The 26,645-nt window shown below is 38.8% G+C and overlaps 1 protein-coding gene across 3 annotated transcripts; it reads left to right on the top strand.

Moving 5' to 3' along the window:
• The first annotated feature begins 30 nt into the window (after positions 1 to 30).
• Positions 31 to 26,046, top strand: nadka (NAD kinase a). 3 transcript variants are annotated; one of them, XM_055223315.1, is made up of 12 exons: positions 31 to 386; positions 952 to 1,146; positions 7,045 to 7,128; positions 13,122 to 13,251; positions 15,347 to 15,455; positions 16,735 to 16,820; positions 17,978 to 18,080; positions 18,732 to 18,853; positions 21,003 to 21,102; positions 21,243 to 21,400; positions 22,974 to 23,056; positions 23,581 to 26,046. In XM_055223315.1, exons 1-12 carry the CDS (start codon positions 328 to 330, stop codon positions 23,726 to 23,728), a joined length of 1,377 nt encoding a protein of 458 aa, XP_055079290.1. In that variant the 5' UTR covers positions 31 to 327; the 3' UTR covers positions 23,729 to 26,046. The 3 variants fall into 3 exon arrangements, with proteins under 3 accessions (XP_055079290.1, XP_033825990.1, XP_055079291.1); XM_033970099.2 differs by having other exon boundaries at positions 31 to 154; positions 23,581 to 26,040; XM_055223316.1 differs by lacking the exons at positions 31 to 386; positions 952 to 1,146; positions 7,045 to 7,128 and adding an exon at positions 8,565 to 8,850.
• Positions 26,047 to 26,645: the final 599 nt, after the last annotated feature.

Genomic DNA, 26,645 nt, shown 5'->3' with positions numbered 1-26,645 from the left:
GGGCTTTGGTTGGCGGCTGAAAATGAGGAAACCCTGGGCTGACTGTTGACACTTTCGGGGGAAATGGACATGTCCAAATTAGGCCTAAAACATGAAATAATGTCCACTCTGTGAACATCCCTGCGCCACCAAGTCCAGCGGTCCCCTGAACCCGGTAACTATTCTACCCGCTCCACAAACAGCTTTTCCCGGAGAAGTGCTGTGGTTAGAGCCGCAGTGTGAGCTAGCATGAGCTTAGCTTAGCCTGTGCTGTCAGCCTGCAGCAGCACACTGTCTCTGCACTTTTAACAGTGTTTAAAGTTAATATTCCACAGAGACAGGTGTGCTATGTGCAGCTCAGCCCAGAATCATGCTAATGCTGCGAGGACTAACGGCTGTGGACAGAGGTGTGAATCATCAGGGAAGGGGCTATTCAATAGGCTGCTGAACAGGGCTCTGGACGGGGCTCCGGACAGGGCTTTGGACTGGCCTCCGGACAGAGGACAGGGCTCTGGACGGGGCTCCGGACAGAGGACAGGGCTTTGGACAGGGTTCTGGACAGAGGACAGGGCTCTGGACGGAGCTCTGGACAGGTTACTGTGACCCTCCTGTAGGTCCTGAGCCAGGCTGTTTTTTTTTTTTCATCACTTCTTATTTGTACTTTCTAGCTCCTAATGTCTGGCAAGCTTTTCATTGTTTTATTCTGTTTCATGCCTTTCCAGTAAAACTATGTGTCATTTCCCTGCTCAGCTCAGACCACAGTCATTTTGCAAAAGATCGGCACAGGGACACACACTTCACCTGTCTCACCTGTCTTCATCTGTCTCACTTGGCTCATCTGTCCTCGCCTGTCCTCGCCTGTCCTCGCCTGTCCTCGCCTGTCCTCGCCTGTCTTCGCCTGTCTTCGCCTGTCTTCACCTATCTCACCTGGCTCTCATGTAGGTTTTTCTAACCCCTGTGACCGTCCTGTAGGCTCCTGACCCAGGCTGAAGACACGAGCAGGCCAGTGATGGAGAGCTCAGATGGGATACAATCATCTCCTGTTCTCTGCTGTCCCTGTGATGGAGGAGACATGTCCATGGGAGATGTTTCCACCAGGAGTATGTCCCGCAGAACCAGGAAGTGCCGCAGCCTGAGCACGTCGTCTGCCGGCTGCTCGGAGTACAGGTACTTAGAAATAATGTACTGTGGGTAGTGTTGTTTTCTAAGTTGACATGCCTAGGGTAGTGTGCAAACTATATGGCGTTATTAGGCAGTAATTACCCAGGACAAAGTAGAGGCTCATCATGGAAGGCAGTAAAACGTCTCAGTTTATTATGAAGAAGAGCAAGGCTGGGAAAACATACATTTATAGAGGAGGATACAACAGGTCCAACTGAATGAAGCATCATGCAGACTACTACACCCGCTTACAATAGTATTAAATTATTTCACTGCCATTGTATTATGATGTAATGTACGGTAACTTATTAATTCTATTTATTATTACTGCATTTGAAATTGTATTTGAATACTTTTAATGGGTTCCCAAGAGGAATATTGGCAGCTTTTGATTAAACACATTTTTTTTGTTGAACGAATAGTGAGACTGTAGAGAGGTGCACCATGTTGTATTTCGTCTTGGTGGGTTTCATGTAGGTCAGAAATCCAAAATGTCTATCACATTATTATTATTATTATTATTATTATTATTATTATTATTATTATTATTATATTTTATTATTGTTGTTATTATGTTTTTTTATTATATATATTTTTTATTAAAACCATTTTCATTGTTCTGAATACTATAGAGCAGTAATTCTTGAGGACACCACATACAGAAGAATATAATACTTTTAAAGGTCCTATATTAGACAAAATCGACTCTTGTGAGCTTTAAGCCATGTAATAACGTTACCTCCTCAAAAATATAGTTATGTTTTGTTTCATTCAGACATGTTTGACTAAAACTTTATTATTAGGTTGTCTACTTCGCCAAAGTTCTGTTCTCTGCATCTAATGTCGTCTGGCAGGCATTTCATTGTTTTATTGTGTTTTATTCCTTGCTTTTTCAGTAAAACCTTGTGATACCTGTAGCATTTCCTTGCTCAGCTCAGACTGCAGTCACTTTGCAAAGACCAAATACAAACTGATTTAGTATCACAAATGAAAGAGGCCTGGGTCAGGTTTGATCTGCAGTGTGCATCTGGAGCAGCAGAACAGGTATTTTCCCATGCGCTTATAATCCCAGTATAGATATATAGAATAGACCTCGGGTCCAAATTAGCCACTATAACTGCTAGCCTCAGTTGACTTTATTTGGCTGGAGCCGAATGCTGTGGGTGACATGACACTGCCTTAGTCTTTGGTCTTATAGCTCAAATTATTTTAAAACTGTATTTTGTTTTGTTTTTTGTCTTGTCTAATTAGTATTGTTTTTCAGTTGATTAGTATGGGATTTTTGATACTTTTGACAACACTAACCTGCATTAGCTGATGTTGTCTTTTCTCTGTCTCACTGGTCCAAGTCTTACCACATGCTTTAGTTTACGATACGCTGGACAAAAGCAGATGCACAGTGGACTTCTGAACCATGCATGGTGCAATGCTTCCCCAAGTTTGATGTGACAAAACAATAGCTGTTGTTTTTTTTACCTTGGGGAAGTATCAGGCCAGGATTACCAAACACATCGCATTTACCGAACAGGAACAGGGAAGTGCACACCTACGGCTCCTTACAAAAGTGCTGTGGTTACAAAGGACAGTCACACATTTAGCCTGGTAGTTAAGTATGTCTCAAAAACCCAAGATTGTGTCACTGTGAAGGTTACATGATCTTTTGGAGAAGTTGAGATTTAGCGGGGCAAGTCCAGTTAAAAGGAAGGAAATAATGAGGAGAATTATGGCAAATGTGTACAAAAGCAGAGGTAATTGTACTGTCTTAAAAATGTGAAAAACGGAGCTAGTTCATTTTAAATTAACCAAAAAGAGCAGAAATGCTTTAATTTAGTCAGTTTATGATTAGTCTATAATTTACAGAGCCCCAGACTTCTTACTGAGAGTAAATGGTCTGGTTCTGGGACTTAACAGAACCTGTCTCCACTTGTCACTTCTGTTATGTTATGTTCCAAATAGAAAGCGATCCTGGGCTGCCCTTCCGGGGGCTCCAGCTCTGGCTCCAATTCACTTTACATTAGAAAACATAATTAATAAATTAATAAGAGACAAATCAGCTGCCTTCTTTACCTGAGGTCGCTCTGGCTAGCGTTAGCAACAGGTCTGATAGACAGCATTGCTGAGCCCTCCAAATATGGAGCCTGGCTCCAAATTCGCCATCTAACTGCTAGCCTCGATGAGCTTCATTTGACTGGAGCTGAACGTTATGGGTGATGTTACACTCCCTTAGTCCACTTCTTTATACAGTCTATGTTAGTGATACAGAACATTGTGAATGTGATGATGTCATAATCCCAGATGAGCCAGTATTCTCTATTGATAACATTGTACTTTGCCATGAAATATCCAGAAATTAAATTCAAACAAATGTTGAATTGAAAATCTTTAGTTTTGACAAGACCCCAAAATACATTATTATTACAACAAAAATCTATATTTTAACAATACTCATTTTTGGTGGCCCATCTGTATTAATTAGTATTGACCTATAGAGTGTTGTGATGTCATCTGAAATCCAGCAATAGAGGTTATGCAGATCACAACATTCAGAATTTTTACACTAAGTGGCATGTGGCTGTCAATGGGGAGTAATGAAGTGTTCTTCAGTAAAATCTCAAAACACATCTAAAATGTGAAAAACATCGAGGACTCTGCAGGCTACTCTCACATTTATTTACAGAGCAGAATTCTATGGTGGAATTTGCTGTTTGACCGGTTGCAGGTTTGTTGACCTGGTTTATGGTTAATATCTTTGTAATTACTGGGCTTATACACGTGAAGCAAAGACTCAAAGTTCAACATCTTCTTTGTCAGTATAAATAAACAAAAGTGTTTTGTTTTTTTTGTCTCATAAATTGGGGACATTATTCAACTCATGATGGTTGCCGGTTGAAAGATTTACGGTTAAACATGTGGATTTCTACTTGGGATATTTATTTTTAAATCTGTAAACCTTTCATAGAGTTACATGGGCCCAAGCCCGCAATCTGAAATTATGACATCATCAAGTTCTAGGACAGTTGGTGACCCCCATCAAAAAGTTTGGTGTCACTGTTGAAGTCCCCCAGGAGAACAACTGAGTCTCCGGTCGGTGCACTGTCTAGGGACTCCAAGAAGACCAGGTACTCTGCACTGCTGTTCGGCCCGTAGCCCGACACTACAGTGAGAGACCTGTCCCCGACCCGAAGGTGCAGGGAAGCGACCCTTTCGTTCAACACATAGCAACAGAGCTGTGGGGCAATAAGCAAGTCCACACCAGCTCACTGCATTAGCGTGAGCAACGCTAGAGAACTGGAGAGTCCAGCCCCTCTCAAGGAGTTGGGTTCCAGAGCCCAAGCTGTGCGTGGAGGTGAGGTCGACTATATCAAGTCCATAAGGCTTAACCTTCCACACAAGCTCAGCCTCCTCCCCTCAGGTGAGGTGACATTCCATGTCCCTAGAGCCAGTCTCCATGTCCGGAGATCTGGTTGTCGAGGCCCCTGCCTTCGACTGCTGTACAGACCCCCCTGCACCGGCCCCTTCTGGATCCTCCTCGTGGGTCCACGCTGACGCTTGCTGACGAGCATCCACCCCAGGATATGATATCATAATGAGCCGTTCTTTGTCTGACCTTGTAGTACCAAGGACCTGTTTCCACCACGTTAAGGTGGCGCTTCAAAGAGGGGTGCCTCACATATATACTTTTAAAGTAAATGTTGTTAATTTTAAAAGTATACATTTCTCTCAAATGGAAACTTTCAAATTCACTATCTTTATTTGTGTGCAAATATACAGTAGATCTGTACATTATCAGGTAACTGTATTTTAAATGAGTAGTAATATAAATTTTGGTCAACTAAGACTCTATCAACTAAACAACTAAAGGACCACAACTGTAGCTTAAAGAAGACATTGTGCTTGTGTCTGCTAGGTGGTTATAACCTAGGGCACCCATGGATTATTACGTTGTAATTTGCGCATTTCAAATCATAATATTGTCATTGTCAGACAAATGTTATATTTAATGTTATTATCTTATTGCACCTGAACTTATTTTTGTATGTTTTTTAATATTTTTGACAGTAAGTTAATTAATATATTTTTTCCCCCTTTTTTTGTAACCTTTTATTACCAAAAACACAAACAGAAGTGTCATTTTGATCCCTCTCTTCACGTTTAGAGACCTTAAACTATAAAGCAGAAGCTACTGGTCGGTGAGAGCCAAGTGGAGTGTTAGCATGTCTGTAAACAGCAGATGGAGCCAGCGCTAAGAGGATTAGATCTAAACTGACCCCTGACCCCTGCACAGCTCTCTGAATGCGCCGTACGGCCACTACATAATCCCATTTCAATATTTCACCCTCTTTACTCTCCATAACAATACGTTCTCATTAACTAAATCACACAACTTAAAGGCTTAATTTTTTGTATTAATTGGAGTTCTATGCACAAATTCAAATCATTTAATAAAAACAATATTAAAGATGCACTATGTATCTTTTCTACTTGTGAATAGAGATGTTATTGCTTAGCCACACTATGGCATTGATGGCCCTGTACCAGATTTTTTTCCCATGTATTTGAAAAAAAAAAAGATCTTGCCTCAGTACAGATATATTGTATAAGCAGCTCTTGAGGTCAAAATAAATCTGCTGTGGGCTGTCTGCATCTAATCATAAGGCATTTTATTATCTGATAATCAGGAAGTGCATAGTTAGGATGCTAGTTGTTATTAGTGCTACAGTAACTCCGCTCTGGTCTCTTAAAGCTGTGAAAAGCTCTTGTAAACTCATTGCGGTGAATAATTGGGACGTCCAGAAGATAAATAAATTGAATGCCATACTGTGGAATATTACAGACAAAGCAGTAATTCCATAGAGTCAAGCAGGTGGCGCAAAAAGTTCCAAAGTTCATGTGCTTAAACATTTTAAATCACTATTCATGATCAGCAAATAATATAAAATAAGCCACAAAACAAAGATCAAAATAGGATTAAGTTAAAAAATAAAGTTACATCTTAAAGGCAACTGTATACAAGCAACCTAGCTGCTATTGTGTTTAGCCTAATTTGAACTTGTGCCTTCTGCTGGCAACTGTAGTCCTTTGTGCACAGTAATCAGATAAGGTGTCAAAAACTGATCAGAATTTTGCAGTCACAGTAAAGCTAACAACAACAGGCATGTTAACATACAGTTCCTGATTTTCTGACAATAAAATGCTTTAGAATTGGAATCAGACAACACTCAGCAGACAAGAGCTGCTTATACAATATATGTGTACAGAGACAAGACAAATTTAGCTCAAACTTATGCTAAAACAACTGCTAGTTTACTGTCTTTTCCTTGTGTGTTACATAATGTTTTCTGGTGAAAAACATACTTGGGGTTAGGTTGATTTTGTTACCTTATGCATTCTGAGGATCCTAATTATTCACCAGGACAATTGCACAATATTGCACAATAAATAAAATCCTCCAGCTAAGGTAGTCCTGACAAAGACTAGCTAAAGATCTGGAGATGGGTCCCCAAACACTGCACTGCTCCTGACAGGTCCCGGGTGGCGTCACATGGGTCAAACGCAGGGGACAAATTTCCCTATGGGGACAATAATGTATACCTGAACCTTAATGTTTTATTGTATTTTTACCTACAGTGTGTCTTGAATTGTCTTTGGGACCAATAAAGTATCTTACATATTTTCTTTCTATTTATCTTTCCATCTATCTCTTTCTGTCTTTCTGTCTCTGTTTCTATCTATCTATCTATCTATCGATCTATCTATCTCTTTCTATTGTTTTATCTTTCTTTGTTTCCTTCTTCTTTGTGAATCATTTTATCTTGCATCATTGTGTCTCACAGGTGTATCTCTCTGCATGCCTTTATGTGTTTTAACAGTGACATGTTTGTGTGTTTGTTTGCGTGTTTTCAGGAGGACTCAGTGGCTCCATGGCCCCAGCCCCGTGACCACGTTTGGCCCCAAGGCATGCATGCTGCAGAACCCTCAGGCTGTCATGTAAGTACACACACACACCCTTCATCCTCCTCACACACACACACACACCCACAGACACGCACCCACAGACATAATGACTCTACTTTCACTGAAATAGACTTAATTACTTCCTGGTTGGACATGGGCAGCAGATATGACATACGTAGTGGTAATTTCATAACTTTGTTGATTGGCGCTGCTTCTTGTGGCTAAGCACATGTACTGTATGTGCTCAGGAGAGACTACTTTAATTATTATTATTATACAGAGTGATGTCACAGAGCAGGACTGTCACACTGCATGACCTGAACATCAACAGCCAAACACAGACATGGAGCAATACTGGGCATACAGGATTACAGTTTATCTGCATGAGAAGACACTCCCAAAAGAACCAAGTAGTTATTAAAAAGAGTCTGTTGTTGACCTACTCAATACTAAAACAAGTATCGAAATTAGATAGGCAAGCCCCCTAACAGTAAGAATGCATATTTTAGGTATTTTAGATGGATAAATCTAATACCAATAACTTCATGGTGGTGGACCCTACACCATATTGCACCTTTAAAGTAGTGACTAAGCCTGAATCATTCTTAATAAACTATGTGTTCATTCAGGGTTAAGTCTTTGTTGATGCTTTATTAAAGGTCCTGTGTTAAACAAAATGAACTCTTGTGAGCTTTAAGTCATGTTAGAATGTTACCATGTCAAAAACAGACCTGGAGCTGTGTTTTGTTTCATTCACATGTTTGTGTAATCCTCGATCTGCATCTCCTAAACTTCAAATGCTCCGTTAGCTAACCGCTATCTTTTACCCTTTGTTCAGTAGAGATCGCAGTTCCAGTTCTGAAATTTATCCAAAATCATTCTAGTAAAGGTGTATGAAGTTTAAAAACACAGGTTTTACTTGTATTACCACATGGCAATACAAGGTGGAGCACAAGTATATTCAGTTTGAGAGAAGAACTTTAAATATGTAGGGTTTGTATGTTAATGATGAATGAATGAAACAAAACACAACTCCTGGTATGTTTTAGGTGAGGAAACAACATAAGGTAGATCAGAAAATGGCATAATATGGGCCCTTTAAGGCTAGATGTTGTTATTGTACAGTGGTACTGAGGATGTTAGTTCATTGGCACACGCAGACTGAGGTCACATTAGCGTGCAGTACAGTACAAGCTGACCTTGTACACAAATACTGAAACTTGTTTGCATTGTGTCATTCCTGTGATACAGCACTTCTTTTGTCCTGTCTGGTATTAAAGGCACTGGAGCAGGAGGTTTGCTTGTCTGCAGCATAACCCTACAGGTGGAATTACCTGTCCGGTGACATAACCACTCTTTTGGTTTAACTCAGCAGCCAATGGCTGAGCTCTCTCGTAAAGGAGGGGCGGGACTACAGGGCGAGGGTGGGGCTTGTGCCATAGTAAGTGCCGTTCTAATCTTGAGCAGACAGTGAGCAGAGACAGCAGAAACAGGCAAGGGAGCATGGCTCTCATAGTTGCCAAGTCCACTTCTTTATAGCAACTTTGGGCTTCTTTTTTTGGAAAGTTGCTTGGTCACAGGTGGTGTTTTTTTTTTTGGAGGGGGGGCTTGCTCCTGAGTGACAAGTTGAAAATCTGGCAACCCTGATGACTCTTTATGACAGTGCCGGAGCTGTGAGGTTTGCACACTAGATACTATGTGCCCCGCGCAGGACGCCCTCTGGGGCAGCATCATGAGCCAGCTCAACCCCAAATGGTAGGAACACTTTAACACTTTTACTCAAATCTACTGAGCAGTCAGATCCTTGCTGCTTCATGTATGGGCTGATGGGGAAATTTGGGCTGGAATTTAGGAATCAATCACAGCAGTGTTTCAATTTGTTAAAAAGCCCGCATCATTTAAGAACTAGGACTCGGTGATATGTTTATGATGTTTTTTCCTTTATATTGATTGCTTTTTTCAAATTTATTGTGTCTTTCAATATTAATTTCCTGACCGTAAACTAGACAGATGTGTAATTAGTGACAGTTAAAGGAACTCACTGTACATAGCCTGTGCTCTTACTGTTTTTTTGGTTGTTTTTTTTTATATTACAATCAACTGAACCTGTGTTGCCAGAGCTTTAACCTGCAGATAGAAACACATACACATTTATCTCAGTCTCAGTATATGGACAGGCCTCATGTGAAAGCGCAAAACCTCCAGAATTCACTCACTGAGCTGCAGCGGCTGCAATAGGTAATTTTTTTTTTAGGTAGGCCTAAGTCTTTTTAGGTTTAAACCATCTGGATTTCAGCATTGAAACTGGCAACCCAAATAAGAGACTCATATGAGGCTCATTCTGCTTTCTGATTGGATAATTGTCTTGAGAACCAAAACACCAAGTAAATGGGACATCATGACCAATATTGTATAAGTATAACTGTCAAATCAAAGCTGTATTTGTTTTGAACATGTCTACCTCATATCTGGGGACATAATGAAATTTTGCATACAGTTCCTTTAACCCATAAATAGTCAAGTTTCTTCCTCCAAAGACTTCCGTCTGCTCCAAACCTCATGATTTTCCTGGTAGAGGATTGGCTGTATTGCTTATTGATGATCAAACAGGCGAGCTCTGAACTGTGTGGTGTGTGCCAAGTTAGAGTCCTTCATAGAGAAGAAGCAGGGACAATCATACTGACACCAGATCTCACTATGTCCATTCATTAGGTGCTTTATAGGTGCACTTTGGAACCTCTTTGCCTCCATAGAGATGTAATTGCTTTCCCTTGTTTTACAGTATGGCATTAATATTTCTATCTTGCAGGTGTAATAGCTCTATTTACAGGTGTTTGTATTGCTTAAAGCCACAGTATGTAACTTTTTAGCCATGTTTGTTTGTTTCAATCTGGTTGCACTGAAAAATATTATATCTTATATATTATATCCTTACTGTGAGTAGGCTTGCATCTACACAAACACACATCTCTTCTTATTTTAAAGTATGTTTTAAAACATATCTATCTTCATGAAGAATGTTCTGTGTATAGTTTTAACTTTATATTTTTATGGAGTCATGCAGGTGATGTGCCACCTCTACTGTACCTTTAAACACTCCTCACCTCTGTGCTGATCTAAACTGTAACTTGGCTTTTAATAAGAATAATAATAATGTTAAAAGCATTGCTCTAAAGCCAGTGCCAAAGATAACTATGTGTAAGGAAGGCAGGGCTGATTTCCCACAATTGAATAGTCATCATGATTATTTAAACTCTAGCAATAGTCAGACACAGGCTGCTATTGTTTTGTTAATTTGACAACAACTAAATGTCCAGTTTCACTCTCCACAAGGTTTTTTGTGTAAATTGCAGTGGTGGGCCGTGCATTTCACCCTTGGGCCTTCAGTTCCACTTGCACATTACAACATCACCTCAATATAGGCTAGGATCATTTAAAACCAATAAGCATGCATTGCATTCACAATTAAGAGTAGGAAACTAAGCTCACAAATACTGTCAAAAATTTAAACGATTTAAAGATGCCAAACAAAATGCCACCAAAATTATGCTATGTGAGCTTAAACAAGTCTGTCCAATAGACTGTGCCATGTTGCCAGTTCTTATAAGATACCAGTCAGACAATAACAAAACAAACTATTCTTTGAAAATAAAGTAAACAGATCATTTGCATTTTTGACAATAGGCTATACAACAGCAAAGAACTGAAAATGTGGCGCAGCTGAGATTGAACGAACTTTAGTGCAGTTTTAACTGAGGTGACTTCAATGCTCCACCCTATTATTAATATTATAAACTCGCTTTTTTGAGCTGCAGGTCCACTTGAGCATCTCCAAAAGTTTTTAAACGCACTGTAGCTTTAAGTGCCCAGCCGTACAACAACAGTACAATTTGCAGCGTTTCTCAGAAGCTGTGAGCCACGGGTATCGTTCATAGTTACTTGTCTGGTAATGACCGACAAACCCTTTTCCTTGCTGGGACAGGTTAGCTAGTGCAGGGGTTGGCCGACCTCTTCTCATAATTTCCAGATTTTCATGAAAAGCCCATCTTGAAAATGGTGTGAAAAGTATATCTGCAACCAGATGAATCTCTGTTCCTCCTCCTGCCATTATGGGTTAAAAGTACAATAATAGCTGTTGGATCTCCGGATTTAGTTTAACATTCTGCAAACTGCCACCTTTCAGGCTGTAGCAGTGTGTATGTGTATCCAATCACAGGACACGTGCATGTCCAGTTTGTGTAGGACCTTCTAGTTGGCCGTGAAATGCAGAATCGAGATCTGATTGGCTATTGAAACTGACTGTGTCTGTGGTTGTGTCTCAATTCGCCAAAATGGCCTTAGAATCACCATTGGAAGTGTACGTCGAAGGGCAGTTATGAAATCACCTTGAAACTTATATTTGCCTGTTGATATTCAATCTAAACAGAAAGAAACGGCTGTGACGACGACATCTTGACTTTCCTTCTATTAAATAATAATTAAAAATAACGTACGTAATGTGCGTATCGTACGCTCAAAGACAGCGGTGGAAGTGCGGTCCGTGGTTTAGGCCTGTCCCACTTCAGCAAGATGGCGGCTACACTGAGGAGGGCAGATTCTCGACTGGAACCTTTAAAATACACTTTGAAGAGTACTTCGAATGGCACCTTCAAAGGGTGCATTTGGCGAAATGAGAAACGGCCTGTGTCTTACAGTGGGCGGGGCCTGCTCTGTTTACTCTAAAGGCCTCAGGAAAATGAAATTTACCTGACAACACAAGCTAGCTGAAATATAATTGGATAAAAACTCTACCACAGTAAACAACATTGGAAACCACTCAACGAAGTGGATATGATATGAAATAAAGAGAACAGAGAATAGAGAATATTTTTTGTTCACATATTTATTCAAATAAAATAAATTCACTTTTCTGAGCATGTTTAGGCCAGCAGAAAAGGCCTTGCTGGCCCTAACGGCCCGCCACTGGTAGATTGTGATTTTTCTGACAAGTATTGCCGATTACTTTAACAGATTACTTTGTTGTTTGCAGAGAATGTTCTATTATCTTTGTGGTTTGATCATTGCCCCAACTGAAATTGGGATTTTGATTCGATTGCAATATATTATGCAGGACTAAAACCACAACGAAACCAGGACTAAACCAGGACTAAACCAGGACTAAACCAGGACTAAACCAGGACTAAACCTGGACTAAACCTGGACTAAACCAGGACTAAATCAGAACTAAATCAGGACTATACCAGGACTATACCAGGACTAAACCAGAACTATACCAGGACTAAACCAGGACTAAACCAGGACTAAATCAGGACTAAACCAGAACTAAACCAGGACAATACCAGAACTAAACCAGAACTAAACCAGAACTAAACCAGAACTAAACCAGAACTAAATCAGCACTAAATCAGCACTAAATCAGCACTAAACCAGGACTAAACCAGGACTAAACCAGGACTAAACCAGGACTAAACCAGGACTAAACCAGGACTAAACCTGGACTAAACCTGGACTAATCCAGGACTAAACCAGGACTAAACCAGGACTAAATCAAGACTAACCCTAACCGGAACTATAGCAAGACTAAAACAGGACTAAACCAGAACTAAACCAGGACCAAACATGTGATGTCCTTGTGGTAGCAGACTGTTGTTAGGGCTGCAAGAATAAACACAATCTAATAGAAATTCCAGTTTGAATGGATAAAATGATCTAATCGCAAATGATACAATGTTTGAAGTTACGTACTGTAATTTCCTCCGCAAACAACAAAATTCCCTGATTTATTCTGCATACAAACTGTTAACCCTGTAGTTTAGATCTGTGCATGTTCTAAAATGTGTTTCTTGTGTTAGTTTGCCAGTTCATATATTTTTGTCATTCTTTTGGACACCTTTAAAATGTGAATTTGGATCTAATCCCATTATTAAAACATAAATATCAAATATAATCTGACCTAAAGTTTGTCAGAAAAAGCAGTTAGAAATGTTTCCCAAATGGTTGACCCCTACACTGTGGCGTGTATGCAGGCACATCCAGGATCCTGCCAGTCAGAGGCTGACCTGGAACAAGCCTCCTCAGAGCGTGCTGGTCATCAAGAAGATCCGAGACACCGCTCTGCTGCTGCCCTTTAAGGAGCTCTGCACCTTTCTCACTGAGGTACCACTAAATCAAACACCATCGACCTGGGATGCCCAAATGTTTTTCTATCTGACCCAAACTGGACTCACAAGACTACACCTGCACGGGTGTGTATTTATGCAGAAATAAATTGCTAGGAAACAATGTAATGTATATGTATATTATACATGTATATAAAGACAGATAAGATATGTGAATCATGCCTTTTTACATATAAATACTAAAAAATACCAAATATTCAGCTAACCTACCCTCTCACTTCTCCTTTCTGCTGTTGTCCCATATAAGTCCTTATAATCTAAATAAATGATTAGTCGACTAATAAAATAAAATAAAATTTTGGTTGTCTAAGACACCATCGATGGATGAATCGACTAAATGATTACATTAAACCCAGCCCTAGTAGAATGTGATGTCATACTCCCAGATGGGGGCAGGACACAGATTTCTCTATTGCTTATAATGTATTTTGCCATGAAATATTTAAAAGATAAATTCACAAATAAGTTTTGAAGAATAATTCATACTTCTAATAGGGCTGAATAGGGTAGTTCCAGCTGAAAACTGGAGACAATAGATGTTTACAGTTTCAGTGTAGTTAGCCCCTCCCTTCACAAGGCAGTGGCCACCAGCAATCTGACCAGAACTGAAGAAGCAGCTTAGATGAGCAGTGAAACGTCTTCACTCTTACAACAATTTGTCCAGTTGACAGATTTGAACTTCGTCTTTTGCTATGGATCAGACCTGGATGACTGAGGGTTTACACAGATATCAAACTTCTACTCCACAAATGTTGAACCTTATTATAAGTTGTAAGGTACCAGCTCCACAAACCTGACAAGTTAATATTTTGGCTTCAAACACATTGATGGTGTTGAATAATTCTACCAAGATGTTGTGACAAAAATAATTTCACTTTCATTTACTTAAACTGACAGAGAAGATGTTGAACTTCATGGCAGTTTTTCTTTCATGTGGCTAGGCCCAGTAATTACAGAGATATTAACCATAAACCAGGTCAACACATCTACACTCTGACAGTTAAACAGCAAATTCCACCAGAGAATTCTGAACTGTCTCCAGCTCAGTTTAAACTCTATTGATTCGAGAATGTTGTGATGAATCCAGCATATTTTAGTGTCAAGATTATTGTGATTTTACAATTAATCATGATTATTGACTCTCACCATGATCAGACATTAGTGAAATCCTTAATCTTCTTTCATTCACATTGTATAATACTAAATACTAACATAAAATTAAAACTACCAAATAAAAAGCTTTTGTAGAGTATTCAAATCTTTTTTATAGATTTATTCATGAACTGGTCCTACTACTAAAATCACTACTTCTACTACTACTTCTAAAATTACAAATATTATGTGAGAAAATACTTGTGACTAAAATAAACTAATCAATGAATATTTCTACAACTACTACTATTACTACTACTACTACAATTCTACTGCTACAAAACTTCTACTACTACTGCTCAGTGGTGGGTAGAGTAGCCCGTACTCAAGTAAGAGTTGCTTCATATCAGTATTACTCAAATAAAAGTACAAAGTAGTGGTCCAAGAAATTTCTCAAGCAAGAGTAAAAAGGTATTTGGGAACACTACTATTCAACTAAGAGTAACTTTTGCTATGTAATATTTGATTTATAATTTAAAGTTAACGTAAATGGAAAGACAAAACATATCTCAAAAGACAGACACAAAAATTAGATAAACTAAATCATATCTGAAGGAGTGAAGCAAAAAACACAAATCATTTCAATCAGTATTGTCAACGTAAAGCTTTTGTCAGGTGTAGATTTACTCACAGTGGGAAGAGTTTCCACAGCTTTTGCTCAAGTAAGAGTACTGAGCAAAAGTTGTAAAAACATCACTCAAGTAGCTGTAAAATTATGCTGTTAGTAAAGTACTCTGAAAAGTACAATTTATTTAAAAAAGTAGTAGCAAGCAGTAGTAAATTAGTAAATTTAACTGAGTACTACCCACCTCTACTGCTGCTACAAAAACTACAAATCAAAATGTGACCACTGCTATTGCTGTATGAATGGTTGGTGGGAGTAACTTTCAGTGTTTAATACAATATCATGTGCTTGTCAGGTGAAAAACATGCTGGTGTACGTGGAGAAGAAGGTTCTACAAGACCCGTCCATTTCTGCAGATGAAAACTTTGCAGCCATCACTAAGAAGTTCTGCACTTTCAGAGAAGGTGGGCCTGGAACACTTCAAATTAGCTGTGCAAAATGTGCTGTTTTAGTTATCAAACTGTGCAATTACCGCAATCTTAGACTTTTATGTTCTAATACTCATAGAATTCTGCAGCGTCATGTAGTCATTTTGGTACAAATTTAAATGAAAATGACCGTGATGTGCTACTATCCATCTGAGCAGCACTTTGTTGTGATGACATTTACATCCACGTCAGTTCCCATTGGGGTCCTGTTTCTTTTATTAAGTGGTTTTAAAATCAATATTGTGGTTTAAAATGCCCAAAATATAATGATCCACAGGTGTCATAGATTATAACTATATAGCAGACACAAGCACAATATGTCTTTAATTGAGATTGAAATTCTTTAATTTCTAATCGTCAATGATCAGTTTGGGTGTTTTTCATGGGGAGATCTATAGCCAATCATCTGTCAGGGGAATGGGGACTTAAACATTATTTATTTCCTATCTGTAACTCCATCCTCAGACCAAAAAAAGGAAAACAAAAATGATAGCCAGTATGCTAATAGGTGTGAGAGGAACCACAAGGGTCTGAATGCTAAACAAATAGTTGTGTCAGTGTAGTTAGTTCTTCCCTTCTGACAGATATAAGGCAGTGTCCACCAGTAATCAGTAACCAGAACTGAAGAAGTGTCCTGGGTGAGCAGCAAAACGTCTTCACTCTAAAACTTTTGTCCAACATTTGATGTTAACATAATTGAATGCTTCTTTTGCTATAAGCATTAGTATACATTTTATTATACTTTACCAACTCTACTCTCAGTGTAACTATTCTTTACAGCACCTTGTACGTCTAAAAAATTTTAGAGAATTTTCAGGCAATTTGAGATTCCAGTCTACTTCAGACCTACAAACACTTTAAGACAGAAACTGGTTCACCCAAAAGACAAAACCCCCGAGCCACAAACAAAGTAATGTGGTCTACTCTGTTCGGTGTAGTGAAGAGTGCAGTGAAGAGTGCAGTGAGCGTTACACTGGAGAAACTAAACAGTCACACCGTAAGAGAATGTACCAACACAGTCACAAGAGCTGTTTCCAGTTTCAGTGTAGTTAGCCCCTCCCTTCAGGCAGATATAAGGCAGTGTCCAGCAGCAATTTGACCAGAACTGAAGAAGCGGCTTGGATGAGCAGCGAAGCATCTTCACTCGTACAACGTCCAGTTAACAGACTTAACTTTTGGCTTTTACTATTTACTAACTATGTGTTGAAATATTATTTTAAAATATGTATGTCCTAAATGTGTTTTTTTCGTTTAGATCTTGATGACATTTCCAATCGTGTGGACTTCATCATCTGCCTGGGAGGAGATGGGACTCTACTGTATGCCTCCTCCCTCTTTCAGGTATGGAGCCTTTGACTTCCAGGTGGTGCTCCTCTACCCTCACCCACTCAATGTTCACTAGAATGTGTGAGTGTGGAACAGGTCAAACCTCTAGGCTTAGGGTTTAAGTCAAAGGCCCTGTACCCAATTTTTTCCATGTAATTGAGCAAAATATGTTTTGCTCCATATATATTGTATAAGCAGCTCTTGAGTTCAAAATAAGTCTGCTGTGTACTAATTAAAAAGCATTTTACTGTCTAGTAAGTGTGAGTAAGACTATTAGCATGTTGTTGTTAGCTTTACTGTCATGGCAAAACTTATTTGTAGTGCATTTAAGGTAGTGGAAATTAGGTATAGCCACTTTAAAGTCTTTTTAAAGTCCACACATTGATCAGACTCCTCACTACACATCACACCTAACGAGAGGTAGTAGAGTAAACAAATGCATTCTTTCGAACTCCAGGCTAAAGTGCTCAGAATGTGAAAAGCTTCAAGATCTAGGGCTGTATAATTGTCAAATTGCAAAGGCGGCAATGATTTGCTATAATGTCCTCTGTAAAGAACAAACTATCCTGTTGTTTGGTAGAAAATCTTGTTGAACCTTAGATCTATACAATTGTGTGTAAAATTATTGAATTAGGTTAGTTTATATTTCAGTCTCCTCTCAAATGTGAATCCTTCGGGAGTTGCTTACAATCTCCACCCTTAACAGAATCCTACTTTTTAAAACATAAATTGAAAAATCAAATCACAATCATAATAATTGCAATTTCTTCTTTTTTTATTTTATTTTTTTCAAAATTGTGGAATGCTTTAGGATTGTTGTCACTTCTGGGTCCAAGGTGCATTAGCTAATTGAAAATAATGGAATAATAATGTTTACAATTTCCTCTTTTTTTTTTTTTTTATCAATGACACATCTTTTGTTAACAAAGGATAGCAATTGTTTAACACTAACGAGAACTGTCAACCGCGAAATGGCTTCACTCCAATAACTTTTTGTCCAGTTGACAGAATTTCATTTTTCTTTTACATTGTAATCAATGGGGGAATTGCCCCATCTGACAGTATGACATCATCATATTCTAGACTTTGAATAGCACCAATACTGACCTTTAACCTCATTCCTGTGTGAAATGCCCAGGCTTTATGCCCATCTCACCTGTGTGTGTCCTCAGGAGAGCGTACCCCCGGTCATTGCCTTCCATCTGGGCTCCCTGGGCTTCCTCACCCCCTTCAAGTTTGACACGTATCAGTCCCAGCTCACTCAGGTCATCCAAGGTACTCTGCCCTCTCTCAACAACACTCTCACAATGTGTTTTAGTGTTATTAGAGGAAGACATGCAATGGAAATGAAACTATGACTATTCATGATTGTTTTTACTGAGCCTGTGCCTGTAGTGCACATGACAGATTGTGTCAAGTGTTACTTGATTTGGTGGGGTATTAGTGGAAAATATTTACCCTACAATATTTTATAGTAGTATAGTTTTCCACCTCTTACATAGCAGTTTGTTGGAAAAAAAAGTTGAGAATAAAAGTACAAATATACAGAAAGTAGTAGTAAGTCAGTTCTAAAACAGAATGCCTCTATCTCTGTCATCAACAGGTAAAACTCTATCCAAAATGTAGGGGCAATTTGTATTCAAGAAACTTATTTTCCTGTCAGTTTAAACCTTAATTTAACAAAATGAAGGTGTTAACATTTACTTTTATTAGTCTAATCATAACTATTTTGGTCAAAATCTTGTCTTGTCTCATTCTTGTGTACATCATTTCATGATGTGTATCTTGTCTCGTGGAAATTGTGTTTCGTCCCACCATATTTATTTAGTTTTCCTTTCCTTTCCTCAGTTAATTGTAAATTGGTTTTCCCTGACAGCCCGTCCCAACGTAGTCCCCACCGCTGATGTGTATTGTGTTGTGGTGCAGGGAACGCGGCCCTGGTCCTGCGCAGTCGGCTCCGGGTGCGAGTGACCAAAGGGAGCAGCGAGAAGAACAATGGCCTGAGTCTGATCAACAGAGAGGGGGAGGGGGCAGCAGAGGAGTACCAGGTGGGACACACTCACAACCAAAATGTATAGTTGTTGACTAATCATTTTATTTAGATCATAAAGATGTACAGATATAGGACAGCAGCAGAAGGGAGAAGTTAGTGAGTGAATTAGCTGAAGATTTGGTATTTTTTGGAAATTATATGTAAAACGGTAGATATTATGCACAACTGACTCATATGAACTTTAAGCCATGTTGTTACCTCATCAAAAACATGCACAGAGTTGTGTTTTGTTTCAGTCACACATTTTTGAATAATCCTTTATCATTAATCTGTACATTTACAAAGCTCAAAATGCTCTGTTCCACCTTGTGATGTCATGAAGTGATAGTTTTCAAGTTAACAGCTCCTTTTACCTTTTAGTTCAATAGAGATGGGCAGTTCTAAGGGGGAAATCAACCAAATGATCCTAGTGAAGATGTGTGGAGTTTTAAAACACAATGGAGCACTTCCTGTATTACCACATGATGACATCACAAGGACATCACAAGGTGGAACAGAGTGTTTTCTGTTGAAGAGACTTGTGTTTTAAATATGTGTGAAGGAAACAAAACACAACTCCAGGTCTGTTTTTCATGAGGAAAGAACATTATAACATAGATCAGAAAATAGCATAATATAGGCCCTTCACGTTATAGTAAAGTTCACAAATTAACTTTATTTTATATCTCAGATAAATACATTTTATTATGCATAATTAGTAGCATGATGAGTGTAAATATACAGCCTAACTAGCTGGCATGTTAAACAGTTACTGTTGGTCAACATGCACTGTCCGCTATAAATAAATTAATAAATAAATAAAATAAACTGCTCTTCTCTTTCCATTATCCATTGCCTGTTTGTCTCCATTGACATAGATGCGTTTAATGCCATACTATGAGATATTCAAGGCAAAGTAATACGTACCCAGTACCAAACAAGGTACACAGAGCACTTTTAACATATTTAACATATATTATTAAGGTTTGGCGATTATTATTATCATTTTAATGATTGATTGTCTTAATAATTGCAATCAGAGGTATAATCATTCAGTTTCAGTGATCTACATGAGCAGTTGAAACCTACACTCCTGTATGGTTTTAAGTCCATACATTTACAGTGTTGGAAAAGTAGTCGCCCTCTGACCACAAGCGCTTGTTCTGCTATTTTTTACTTAAACCAGCCACAATCTGGTGGACAGTCACTTTCCTGAATCCACTGCACCACTGTGGTCACCAGTAAGTGAAATGCCATTCAAATCAGCTGATTGGCTCTCCACGGTCGTGTCAGCAGACAGAGGCTGTGTGGGTTTATTATAAGTTTAAAGTATTTGAGCAGCTCTTTGGTTCTGCTGGGGTGTACATGAAAAGAGAACAGAAGTGGTACTCATGCACAGTGCCCACAGCGTTTTACAGGACACAAGCATAAAACCTCACCAGCTCTATGTCAAATCTGCTCTTTCAGCTACAGAGTTACACAAAAGTGACTACGCTCTTTTAGTCAGGTTTTCTCATCAGAAACATGGACTGGACTTGTTTTGTTACATCTGCACATCAGAATATCACATTTACTGATACAATTATTGTAAGAAGAAACATTATTTTAGGATTCAACAGTGAAATGCTAATTTACTTCTATTTCCATTGTCTAGTAGATCACCATTGCTCTAGTATCTGACCAGCTTGAAAAACATAAATTTTGTGAAGTAGAGTTCATGTGACATAAATGGATACACAAAAGGTTACAGATATAACTACAGTTCTGTGAATCCCGGATGACCACCAGACGGCGGTACTGAAAGGACTTCATGTTCCTTGAGCACGTTTGAAGGGAATATTTCAGCATACCGATGCTTTAGAAATTTTAGTAAAAGGATTTAATTTGAATTTAGTACAAACTCATCCATGACCTTGTCTTACTACAAACTGGATAAAAGAGCAGTGTAGTCATATTTGGCACTGCCCTCTTTGGACTTAAGTGTTCAAATATAGTTTTATGCATATACTCTTAACGCATTTGGCCAAACAAAATATCGGCTGTAAGGCTAATAGCCGATACGTTGGCTGAATATTGGCTGACCGATATAACGGTCTATCACTAGTATTCATCTGCTCCATTACACGCAAACCTGCAACCTGAGTGAACTTTGCTGTGTGTTCCAGGTTCTGAATGAGGTGGTAGTGGACAGAGGGCCGTCCTCATACCTGTCCAATGTGGACCTCTTCCTGGATGGACATCTCATCACCACAGTGCAGGGAGACGGTATGAGCGCTGACTGTATGTGTGTGCATGTAGACAGGCTTTTATCACATTGGGGGGACCCCGAGATTCCACACTCACATTATGGAAACCCAAGATGTGTGTGTGTGTATATGTGTTGTAATGGTGTTATCTGTGGCCAGGCCTGATCGTGTCCACTCCCACGGGCAGCACGGCGTACGCTGTGGCTGCAGGAGCCTCCATGATCCACCCCAACGTCCCGGCCATCATGATCACCCCCATCTGCCCACACTCGCTGTCCTTCAGGCCAATCGTGGTGCCCGCCGGGGTCCAGCTCAAGGTCTGCTTTGCGCTATGGGCTCATTCACTACCTTTACATACACACTGGGAAAACTAGATAACTGGCCTAGTCCAATTTAAAAAGATTTATCAAAGTTCTGACCCTGTAACTGCGTAGTCCCATTTACATTAACTGCAAACTAAGAGAGGCGTTCAGCTGCACAAGGTAAGAAATGGCCAAGAAAATAATAGACATGTGTTTGGACGTTTACTCACTCGTTTTAGATCAACAGTAATGACAAACTACAGTCTCTCCACTGACCATGTGTAATTTTGGTCCACTACTTTAAAAAAAACTACCAGAGCCTCAATGTGTTTATTTGTGCTGCTGAGATAAATAACTTGTGAGTAAGACAGTTCGAAGCAAATCAAATGCTCAACATAAAAGAGATGTCGATGATCTTTTTTTTTTCTGTCAATAGTGTGGTTATATGTATGTTAGTCACTTTATTAGCAATTAGCTGCTGTAGACTGCCTCAAAACCTGTCAGACCACTCTTGCCCCAAAGACATTTTGAATTTGGTTGTTGAGCACAATTAGAGTTCTGGGCATGTAAAAGTAGTGTCTGCCTCTTACTAGGTCAGTCACCATAATTACTATATCAACTTATCATTCAATAAACAGGAAGAACAAAAGTTTTAGGGACTTAGTATTTATCTTATGCACCTTTTCTTTTGATTTGTGGGGAACTATTTCACTTCCTTTTGTAGTAGGATAAGATTTGAGCTATAGAAGGTCATAAAGTAACTAATATGGTTTATTATAGCTATATTGTTTCATTGTGTCATGTTTCTAATGATATTGGACATTTTGAAAAAGCTGCGATTGTCCTCCTTTAGGGTTAATATTTCAGCAATAGTGATGGGCCGATATGGATTTTTTTCTTTTTCCTTTTTTTTTTTTTTTTTTTTTTTTTGCCTATCCGATATTTGACCAAATGCTGTGGCCGATAACCGATATTTGCAGACACCAATATTTAGCTTTTAAAATTCTTAGCTAGGTCCACAAAGGTATCTGAAGTTAAAGAAGAAATCACTGATACATTTTTCACTTTTGTAAAAATCTGGAATATAAAATTATTTGTTAGATATTTGTGTGTTTGTGCCATATAACACTCTATTTGCATTTTTACTCATTAGTCTGTTTAAAAAGAACATTCAGAGCATGAGGCAGGGCAAAAAATATCAGCATTGAATATCAGTAACGAACGGCGTTATCAGCCGATACTGATACCCAGCCTATACTGATCACCCCCTATTGAGCAGAATCAAGCAGTTTCAGTATTATCATTTATCGTCTATATATCGAATATATAGTGACAGGCTTAGTTCTTAGCCAGATAAATATAAATAACATTACAAACCTGAAACTATGCTTAAAATGTGATATTTCTAGTGTGAGATCTGGAACATGTCTGACAGGATCAGAGACAGGACAGGTGACAGCTCTACAGCACCTGGCAATAACACAGGGGGTGATTGAGCTACTTCATAAAACACAGTATAAACCTAATTTACTGTCAAATATGGTTTATATAAAAGTAAATCTAGTGATATGTGTTCATGTGTGTGCAGATCATGCTGTCATGTGATGCCCGACACACGGCCTGGGTGTCCTTTGACGGGAGGAAGCGCCAGGAGATATGCCATGGAGACAGGTGGGTTTGACCTGGGTCTGTCCTCCATCTGTCCCGCGTTTGTCCTGGGTGTGTCTTTGAGCAGTTGACTGTTTCCTGCACATGTTGGCAATCACATCTCTGAGATTTTATCATTCACCATGGTTATCTTCTTTGTGGCAGAAAATACTAAACTTTGTTTAACTCATGTTTAATCATATAACTCGCTTTAATAATTTCCTAACATTCTATTTATTCACTGTAATGTGTTTATGAGTATATTTCACAACTTTGTCATCATGCCACTGTTAACGGCTAGCAGGCTAATGCACTTTTCCTGTTAATAATTACGAAGTGTATACTGATTCTCTGTATTGTCTGAGAATTGGCTTTGTAAGTAGATACAGACACAGTGGCCTCACACAGACCCTGAAGCATTAACAATATATCTGTCCTGGGACAAGATACATTGTACTTTATCATATGAAAGAACTCAGGTTGAGCCCCTTTAACATTACCTGCTTCTGTGACCATAGTAACTGTGTGCCCTCCTGTGCCCCCCTCAGCATCACCATCACCACATCATGCTTCCCCGTGCCCTCCATCTGCTTCAGAGACCCGGTCAACGACTGGTTTGAGAGCCTGGCCCAATGCCTGCACTGGAACGTACGCAAGAGACAGAGCTACCTCAGCCCCGAGGATGATGACTACTGACCCCGCCCACAGCCCACCGGCCCCACCCACAACCTAACTGACCCTGCCCAATGGTCACTGACCACACCCACATCCTACTCACCCCACCCACCGCCCACCGCCTGGCCTTAGCTGTGAATGTAGCACAAGGCACAACATGTTTAACTGCTTTACATTGGTGTAGAGGCTCTAAAAGGTAGACACTGGGTCTTGAGGCCTTGTTTTGTTACACTTCTGGATTGGTCTGATGAAGTTGGCTGTTCACTTTTAGCCAAAATAATTCATATTTTTTAAAATACAAATAGAAACGGCATTTTAAAGAATAACCCTGAGACCTGGCTTTCATCAGCATATTTTTATCTTTTACTAACTATTGAATTAGTGGAATATATGATGTATTTTTGGTAAATAGTAATTGTATTTTTTAAATGGAGTGTCACCTGTTTTACAATACTTATTTACATATTTACAAGTCTACAAAATAGACTTAAAGGGCCTATATTGCAGTACTTTTGTCTTATGTTCTAATATTGTTTCCTCACCACAAACAGACCTGGAGTTGTGTTTTGTTTAATTCACACATGTTTTAGAGTTCTTCTCTTAAACTGAAACACCAGCTTGTGATGTCATTAAGTATTAAGTATTGTAGAGTACAGTTGAGGCTCAAGATAGCTGTTAACTTTAAAACTACGACTAAATGACATCACGAGAGGCAGCATTTTGAGCTTTGGGGATGCAGACAGCCTAATAACCCAGGATTACTCAAACAAAACTTCAGGTGTGTTTTTGTAGAGGTAACAGCATTATAACATGGCTACCAATTCATATGAGTTGGTTTTGCATAATATAGGACCTTTAAACGTATATGATTGTCTATATATTTAGCCGGCTGGTTTTCCTCCTATCGTATCAGGGTTGTCTTGCACTTTCTTCTGTGTTGACAGACGATCTCAGTGACCAAAGGCAGAGTCCACACTGCTGCTGCTGCTGCTGCAGCAAAACTATTGTGAAAAGTGCCTTATCTTCAGCAGGTTTCCCACACTGCCCTGTGAGCTGGCATCACAGTCCCACCAGAGCCATTCCAACCCAGGCCCTACTACTCCAGTGATTCAAGGGCTTAAAGGAGACATGTTCACTCAGTGTTTATTGTTTATTATTCAGTATCATATTTTTAATCATGAGTTGTAGTTAAATTCACATTTTAAGTAAACCCTAAGTAAATATGCCTTCTTTTCTTCACAACATTTAGTTTCTACTGCTGCTTATACATTATATCTGCATCATATTTAACTGAGTGGTTCACAGTCTTTCCCCATTGTGGCAATTTTAGTGTTTTATAATTTTTCTTATTGATTATAAATTATGACACTAGGTCATTCCATAACTCAACCACTGGAGCCAAAACGGTCAGAGCCTAATTTATACAATAGTTGCAATTCAAATGTTGTTGTTTTTTTTTATTTAGTTTAATAATGGCTTAAGCGTCAAAAATGTGTTCCTTGCACATACGTTTTTTTGCAGTAGACTGAAGTCTGCCTGTACAAGTCTCTCTCGTCTGTGTGTCTTCAGACTTTTTTCTTCTCGATTGGTTACTTCACTGATGTAAAATTTACACTAAGAAAAAATGTATTTATACTCTTCACCAAATTAAGCAAAAAAATTGAAAATCATAAAACCCAATAATGAACTTAAAATGCCTTTACTCCATAGCCTCAGCCATATTGATTTTTTATTAATATAATTGGATAGATTTTATTCCTCTGGCTCACTGCCCACTGTCACCAGCAGAGGGCGCACACGCTAATCTGAGCTGCGCACTGGAAGCCACATCTTTAATGAAACCACTTTATAATTCACAGTAGTATTATTTTAAGTTATAAAACAAAACCCAATGACTTGTCTCCTTTAAGCTCTGTAAGCCATAACAGTCTTTGTAGATTTTATACCTTTTACTAAATTAAATAGTTAAATTATTGTTCAAGAAACATCACTGTCTGTCACTAAAGCAACAGGACGACAGTATATTCTTCCAAATTCTGAATTTTAAGATCATTGCAAAGTGGGGAAGTTAATTAATGCTTCCTAAATAGTAAACTAAAGTCTATACATTTTACATTAAGATTTTTAAAAAAAATTTCCCCAGCAGTGCGTTAAAATAATAATTATGTAATGTTGATGAGAGAACTGTTTTGTAATTTTTTTAGAAGAGGACCAAGATACTGGAAAAACATTCCTTTGAGATAAAATGTTGATTGCTTTGTATTTGTGAAGTTGAATGTTTATGAACCTGTTTACAACATGTCACTGCTAAAATAAACTTGGTATTTTTTTTTCAAGTGACTGCACTTTTCAATGTGTTTAATTTAGATTTTACAAGTACAATGGAGGAGATTTAAAATGAAATTTGAAAAGGAAAATCAGAAGGACAGCGTGGGAGACGGGGGAGAGAGAATTAGAACTATGGACGAAATCTACAAAAATATGAAATAATTCTTCAAAATGATATTAAAGCAGGATCTTACTGACTTTTGATTTATAATGTTATTGCTTCATCAAAAACAAAAAAAACTGAAGAGAAGAGATTCAGTTCTAAACAAATACGATACAAAACAATACACTACAACTTCACAAACCTGATGCAATGTGCAGTAGTTTCATTAACAGGATGTAAGCTGATTGTGTAAATAAAAGAGCCCCTCTTTAAACTATCTGACCAAAATGATCCAATGACCTCACTAATATCACTCCTTCAGGTGTGTTGTACTGGCAGTGTACACACTGCGCCCCCTGGTGGTCACAGGTTGTCAGTGACTGAGGTACATTACAGCGCCCAGACAAAACCAACATGTTTGTATGGATTTATCAGTCACTTAAACTGTCTCATTACAGTGGATTTAATGGGCCTGATAGAAAAGCCCAGATTAAGCCTGAAAAGTCT

This window comes from Periophthalmus magnuspinnatus, chromosome 7, assembly GCF_009829125.3.
Source record: "Periophthalmus magnuspinnatus isolate fPerMag1 chromosome 7, fPerMag1.2.pri, whole genome shotgun sequence".
Lineage (NCBI taxonomy): Eukaryota > Metazoa > Chordata > Actinopteri > Gobiiformes > Gobiidae > Periophthalmus > Periophthalmus magnuspinnatus.
This window is presented reverse-complemented; position numbering and strand designations above follow the sequence as displayed.

What these genes read in the sequence shown, in the direction of transcription:
- nadka (XM_055223315.1), top strand. Translation starts at nt 328, where the DNA reads ATGTGCAGCTCAGCCCAGAATCATGCTAATGCTGCGAGGACTAACGGC. An exon ending in GCCGGCTGCTCGGAGTACAG is followed by an intron (nt 1,147 to 7,044) that starts GTACTTAGAAAT and finishes GCGTGTTTTCAG; the next exon opens with GAGGACTCAGTGGCTCCATG. An exon ending in CACCACAGTGCAGGGAGACG is followed by an intron (nt 21,103 to 21,242) that starts GTATGAGCGCTG and finishes ATCTGTGGCCAG; the next exon opens with GCCTGATCGTGTCCACTCCC.